Source organism: Nannospalax galili, unplaced genomic scaffold (genome assembly GCF_000622305.1).
Source record: "Nannospalax galili isolate Female #2095 unplaced genomic scaffold, S.galili_v1.0 scaffold380, whole genome shotgun sequence".
Lineage (NCBI taxonomy): Eukaryota > Metazoa > Chordata > Mammalia > Rodentia > Spalacidae > Nannospalax > Nannospalax galili.
The window spans coordinates 3,973,830-3,981,133 of NW_008348568.1; the positions used below are offsets into that span (position 1 = coordinate 3,973,830).

General features: G+C 44.0%; 1 protein-coding gene across 2 annotated transcripts in view; it reads left to right on the forward strand.

Annotated features, from left to right (window-relative positions):
- The window catches only part of Myc (MYC proto-oncogene, bHLH transcription factor), a 4,813-nt gene extending 3,403 nt beyond the window's left edge, over positions 1 to 1,410 (forward strand). For both annotated transcript variants that reach the window (XM_008845473.3, XM_008845471.3), the window contains exon 3: positions 409 to 1,410. In XM_008845473.3, coding sequence (XP_008843695.1) covers positions 409 to 968 — 560 coding nt within the window. In that variant the 3' untranslated portion in view covers positions 969 to 1,410. The remainder of the gene's footprint in view (positions 1 to 408) is intronic.
- Positions 1,411 to 7,304: the final 5,894 nt, after the last annotated feature.

Genomic DNA, 7,304 nt, shown 5'->3' on the forward strand with positions numbered 1-7,304 from the left:
GCAAAGCTGCAAGAGGTTTTTGGGTTTTTTATTTCATTTCCTGTAAAATAGGGAGTTGCTACATTCATACCAGATTTGCAGTTATTTGCAACACCTGAAGGTTGCTTGGTAAGGTCCCTTAAAAATAGGTTTGGGGAATGCGCTTTGCTTTGTGTGTCCCTGGAGCCTCATTAAGTCTTAGGTATGAATTGGCGTGGATGCCACATCCTGGTGCATGGCAATTGTCTTGCCTATGCCCTAACCCCTAGCTGCTGTTCTGCCTTTCTGGGAAGAGACCAGGTTCTGCTTTTGTCCAGAGTCTTTTCTAGCAAACTAAAGCTTTATATTTGCATAGCATGAATCTAATCATAGTTGGTGGGTTTAAAGGAACGTTGCTAACCCAGTGATCGCTTGTTTCCTTTTTTAAAGAGGAAGAACAAGAAGATGAGGAAGAAATCGATGTTGTGTCTGTGGAAAAGAGGCAGCCCCCGGCCAAAAGGTCCGAGTCGGGGTCATCTACAGGAGGCCACAACAAAGCCCCACATAGCCCACTGGTCCTCAAGAGGTGCCATGTCTCCACTCATCAGCACAATTATGCAGCACCTCCCTCCACGAGGAAGGACTATCCAGCAGCCAAGAGGGCTAAGTTGGACAGTGGCAGGGTTCTGAAACAGATTAGCAACAACCGCAAATGTGCCAGCCCCAGGTCCTCAGACACAGAGGAGAACGACAAGAGGCGGACACACAACGTCTTGGAACGTCAGAGGAGAAATGAGCTGAAACGGAGCTTTTTTGCCCTTCGTGACCAGATCCCAGAGTTGGAAAACAATGAGAAGGCCCCCAAGGTAGTCATCCTCAAAAAAGCCACAGCCTATATCCTGTCTATCCAGGCAGAGGAGCATAAGCTCACTTCAGAGAAGGACTTGCTGAGGAAGCGGAGAGAACAGTTGAAACACAAACTCGAACAGCTTCGAAACTCTGGTGCGTAAGTTGACCTGTTTCGAGCAGGAACTGGAATCCCTCATGAATTCTCACTCCTTACCCAGGGAAAGTAAGGAGCAAGGTTCCAACAGAACTCCTTACGATGGACTGACTTCAAGTGCTCAAGGAGCAACCTCACAGCCTTGGCTGAGTCTTTGGGACTGTAAGCTTCAGCCACAATGTTAACTGCCTCAAACTTTGGGCATAAAAGAACTTTTTTTATGCTTCCCATCATCTTTTTTTCTTTAACAGATTTGTATTTAATTGTTTTTAAAAAAAAAAAAATCTTAAAGTTTATCCGCTTTTCCAATGTAAATAGGACCCTTAAATGTAAATAACTTTAATAAAACGTTTATAGCAGTTATACAAGATTTTAAGACATGTATTATAAACCATAATTTTTTTTATTTAAGTACATTTTCCTTTTTAAAGTTGATTTTTTTCTATTGTTTTTAGAAAAATAAAATAATTGGCAAATATATAATTGAGCCAACTCTTAAGTTGTGTTTTGTTTCTTTTCTCTCAATTTTCTTTTCATCAGTTACAGATTAACAGAATTTGACCCTTTTAGCAGAGGGGCTTATTACAAGATGGGAAAAGTTATCATAAGACAGGTTTTCTTTGCTAAAATGGGGCTGGGGGCCTCAAGGCCTTTCAGTTCTCAGGGTTATAAGATGTTTCCTGCAGATGGTGATAAGAGCCAGAATTGATAGTTAGGAAAGGGCAAAAGGCGGGTGAGAAGGTTAGAGGCAGGGAAAGGCGAAACAAGAGGTTACAGATAACAGTTAAGTATACACAGAGGGGCAGGACTGGGGGTGGGCAGAATCTCCCCTCAGATAACTCAAGCCATTGCCCTGATCACTTCAAACCAGGGACTCTGCCCAGTATAAGGCAAGGAGTCTGCCTATTGCTCCCAGTGACAGCCCCTCACCTCCATCATCACTTAAGCCTCAGAGGAACCCAGGTAAGGATGTTACCAGGGTTAACCTGCCTTTCCAAACGAGGAAATATAAAAAGCTCAGAGGGTTGCAGAACTTAATCTGTGGCCACACAAAGGGAAAAAAAAAAAAAAGCAGAGCTGGGCCCCTTGCTTAAAAACAAATCTTGCCACAAAGCCTTTGCTCAGCCCAAGTCTTCAGCTGGGGCTCAGGCCCTGAACTCTGCTTGTACAAAGCACTGTTCTAAGCTTTGAGTTAGCGCTCCGTAGTAATCGCACAAAAGAGGTACTATTTCCTCATATAGGTAGAAACTGAGGCACAAAATAACCCATCCATGTCCCCAAGGGACTCTTAACCCATCCACTTGGAATAATTTGGCCTTTCGTGAAAGCAAGGAGCCACCATCCCAGTGGATGTATCAGTTAAGTTTCAGTATTCAGACCTAGCCAGTCACACACTTGCCCTCTTTTTACTTTTTGTTTTGTTTTTCCTCTTGTTTGTTGCTTAGTCTTTCACTCAGAGCGCATACAGCTCACCCATTCCTACCTTAAGCCATTTGTTACATCAGATCCCAGCTTGTTCCTGGGAAGAAGCCAGTTTGGAAACGCTACCGTTCAGATCATAAAATAAAGCATACTTAGGCTTTGTCCTGTGAGTCATTTTAGAAACTGCAAACTCTTCTTCTAAGCGCTTTCACACACTCGTGACACATGCACATCATTAGCCCATGAGAAGGCATGTTTGAATGACTGTCTTATTGATTACAATCTTCTGAAAACCTATGGCCCAAACCAGAAACTGGTTGGTAGAGCCTCCAAGTAGAAGGCACCCTAACTGTTTAAATGACCTCACTGTCTCAGACTCAGAGAAGGTCCCTAGAATTCTAGCCTGTCTTTGGGACTTTAATCCACCATCACTCATAGACCAATAAGTAATTACTGTCTTGGACCCCTAGGATAATCTATTCAAGCACTTAATGTCTAGGTTTTGATCTTCCTTTTTGGGCCCTCAGACCCACCCTCAGCTTTAAACTGTCACACCCTCTATCCTAAATTCAAAGGAAAGCACAATCCCCAGACGTTGAGTAGTTCAAAGAGTTGCAAAAGCGGGGGCGCACTTAAATAGTTCTCTCTTTGCCCCTTTGTGGCCTTCTGCTGGAGTGCAGCCCTGGAGTGACTCACTTGGGAACTGGGAAGGTGTTAGGTTGAATCACTAAGTCCAGGCAAGCCCATGGAATAGGAGAGAGTGTTCCTAGCTAGGAAAACAACTCCCTGTTCCAAATGATCAGGAAACAACTTTAAGGATGCGGGAGTTTGGCTGTGGGAATGGAAGTATTCCAACTGCCTATTAGGGTACCTCTCAGTTTTACCAAGCCAGAGAATGGCCTGAAAACAGGACAGAGGCCAGCTTCCTTCCAGAAAGTCAGTCTGACTTTGACCATAACACAGGAAGGCTCTCATAGCCCATCTGCAGAGTCCAAAGGGTCAGTGACATTGTGCAATCAGTTTTGTAGATAATAATCAAGAGTAGGGATGAAGGGGAGGAGCTTTCAACTTGGTCTGAAATATGTAAGAATAACCTAATACTGTCTCTGTCTTTTATGCATGACACTGAATTGAGGGCTTCCACCATGGATTCCTGGGACAGTTTTGTTCAGGGATGGAATGAATGAAGAGGAAGTGTTATTTTACACTACCATTTGGAGCCAACAAAAAAGACCAACATTATAAAAACAATCAAACTAAAGTTTTCACAATCCCAGGGTAGTACTTGGATCATTCATGGCTTGGGCATGTAAGCAGAGGACTTCTGCTGCTGGTCTTTAAGACAAATTTTGGCACAAAGCTTGGGAACGAGGACAAAAAACGTGAGGGGGAGGGTTTCTGTGGTTTGTTTACAATTACCTATAATTATGTCAGTCAATAATTATTTTTTAGCCTGCCTGCTAAGGGACCCTGAAGCATTTCTTCCCCACAATAAATGATCCTTAGGTTAGAACATGCTGGAGGATGGTCCTCAGACCTATCTAGAAATACATCACTAGATACCTTTGGCCAGAGGGTTGGGGGAGGGGGGGGGCTTTGGTTCTCTTCATTTAAGGTTAGAGAGCATTTTAGACCTATTTCAAAGGAGGAGGAAGGAGGAAACAATGGCAATGGGACAAGAACAGGGACTTATTTTAAACAATGAGGCCAGGACTGGGTTGTAGCTCAGTAGCACAATTACTTGCTTTAGCATATATTAAGATCCTTATTTGATCTTCAACACTACAAAAATAAATGAAGCAAAAATAGAAAGACATGGCTGACAACCATGGTGGAACACACTTTTAATCCCAGCACTTGGGAAGCAGAGGCAGTGGATCTCTGTGAGATGGAGCCAGCTGGGTCTACATAGTGAGATCCAGGCCACCTGGGACTACAGGGAGACCTTGTCTCAGAACAAAAAAAAAAAACTAGACTCTAACTCATCACCAAACCCTTAGCATTTTTTGTCCTATCTCTTTCTGGGGAAATAAGGCAAATTGCCAATTTAAAGAAGGCACCCAGCTCTGTCAAACTGGTGTGGAGTTGACTAGATGATTGAGTAGATTTCCCTTTTGAGTTGTATTTTACTCAATATTAGCCCACACTAAGCTCTTTAGGAAGACAGGAGTTGAGGGTAACAAGTGTTAATGGGATGGAGATCTTCGGACACTGAAAGGAATGTCCTTTGTATCTAAACAATGGAGCTCGGCCACAATCCCCACTCTCCCTTCCCACTGTTTCCCCAAGTCCCCATTAGAGGCTCAGCTCTCTAGTGCAGTCAGTGGTCTGTAGGGGTGGGAAAGCAGAGATTTGGAGAGAGTTAACACAGAACATTCTGTCAAGCTTCCTAGGCACTGGACCCCCACAAACAGCCCAGCTGGAGAACAGTTGTTGAATGTGACAGTAATGAAGTTTAGACACAGTAGATGTTTGGCCCAAAGTCACAGAGTACTAACCACAACAGCAGTTAATGTTTGCCTGCCGTGTGCTAAAAACACGCGTTATCATATTTATCCCCAAAGCAACTCTCGGGAGGAGGTAAATTCTAGTTCTAATGCCCTTTTTGTTGTTGTTCTTTTTGAGACAGGGTCTCCCTGTAGCCTCAACTGGCCTGGAACTCCTATGTAGACCAGGCTGGCCTGGAACTTCCAGATTCACCTGCCTCAGCCAGGACGAGAGCCGTGCACCACCATGCCCAGATTCCAATGCCCATTTTATACACAAAACTGAAATTTGGAGATGTTAATTTGCCTACCTTCACTAACTGAAAAACAATGAAAGCAGGACTTATTTACTCATTCATAAATACTTATTGTATCCCTACTACGTGCTCACATGGGGGAAAGGGGGTAGGGAGAGATAGTAAACTAAATAAGACAGATCTTACCCCAAGCACTTATGGACCAACTAGATAACAAAGAAACCAAACCACAAGGCTCCAAGTCAGTTTACTGGGCTTTTTAATACACTGTTTGCAATTTGCATCACTGGGGCTGCAACCCAGGCTTTCTACATGCTAGGCCAGTGCTCTACCACTGAGTTGTATCTCCAGCCCAAGACTGTAGGTTATTTTGCTACTAGTTTCAGGGTGTAGTAGACAGGCATTCAGGTGCTGGGACATGGAATGAGGAAGAGTCCAGAGAGTGATGAATAAGAAGCCAAGGGAGAAAGTACCAACAAAGGATAACAGGGAAGTCAGAACATGACATAACCAATGCCAAGGAAGATGCTTCTCTATTAGGTGTGTGTGTGTGTGTGTGTGTGTAAAGCGCCAGGAAGTGCAACAAGACAGACATTAGGGTCCACCCAGCTTTGCAAGGGAGATACTTGCCGGGTACTCCATCCATCCGCAGCCACCAAGTATCCCAGCTCCTTCATCCCTTTCATTTGGTTGAGATCACTGCCTATGGAGAGTTGTCCCAACACCCAGCCCTCCTGCAGTATTTTTGTTTGGGTTTTGTTTGCTTTTGAAATAGGATTCCGCTATGTAGGCCAAGCTGGCTTCAAATACTAGAACTTTCTGCCTCAGCATCTTCAATGCTAGGATTAAAATTCTGTGACACCACACCTGGCTTTCTTGCAATACTTTTTCTAGGAGTTCCTGCAGTGTGATTTGGAGAACAGCATCAATATCACCTCTACATTTGTTACAAATACAGACACATACTCTGAGTTAGAGTCGCCCATTTCTTTGGTCATTTGAGGTTTTTTTACATATATATATATATATATGTACAGGGTCTTACGTAGCCCATGTTGGGCTTCAACTTGCTGTGTAACCCAAGATAATTTCCAATACTAGATCCTTCTGCCTCTATTTCCCAAGTGCTAGGTCACAGGCAAGTGCCACCAGATCCCCCAGAAAATGTTCTAATGAGCCCCAGAGAACTTGATGAAGTTCAAGAACCTCTATCTCCTCTGTCATTGAAATCACAGATTTGCTGTGGCCTTCCTTACTTTAAAACCCTTCTAAGCATTTCTGCTACCTTCTGGATTAAGTCCAAAGCCATCCTTTCATTCTCCAGGTGCCAAACACTGTTCACCAAGCAGCCACCCATCCACCAACACTGCAGCCCATTGGCCTTACACACTTACTTAACCTTTACAGTTCACCTTCACTGAGAGAAAGGTAAGACCAGCTTTGGGATTCCATTTCCATCTTTGGAGATCACTTGTCCTTGAAGAATTTTGGAACCTCATTGATCTTGCTCAACAGTGGCTGGCATGCAAGTGCAGTCCAGTGACTCCTTGAATGACTGAATAAAGAGCCATTTTGATGACCTGATATGCATTGGGCCTGAGCAGGAGGTAAAGTGGAAGCAAGTATTCCTAAGCAGCCTAGCTGGAAAGGTAAGGGAAGTGATGGGTACGCTAAGTGAAGGAAGGATTTTGAGTTGGCTTGCTTTGCTTGATTAAATTTTGATCTGATAATGCAGAAGGGACAAAGGACAACTCCCTTCCATGAATGTGGGCTAGAACTGAGATGAGAAGAATTGCAAACAGAGGAGAAAAGGAATGGGTATGAGCAATCATTGGTGGACAGGTAGAGGGCAGCCTGTGTTGTCTGCTCAGTACCGGGAGCACTCTCTCAGCTGTGTGTGGGATACAACTGACCAGGGGAAAGGAATAATCCCTCCCCGCCAGGTAAGGATATTTTCAGGTGGTGGCTTCACTGACCAGCCTGGTCTCCTCCTTTATGCTCCCAGAGCCCTCTACCTCCATCAGAGGACATGTCTGCCTTTGTAAAAATAACCTGCTTAAATCTTTCTTCCCTGCTAGACTTTTTTTTTTTTTTTTTGTCTTTTTGAGACAGGGTCTCCCTGTAGCCCCAGATGTCCTGGAACTCACTATGTAGACCAGGCTGGCCTTGAACTCACAC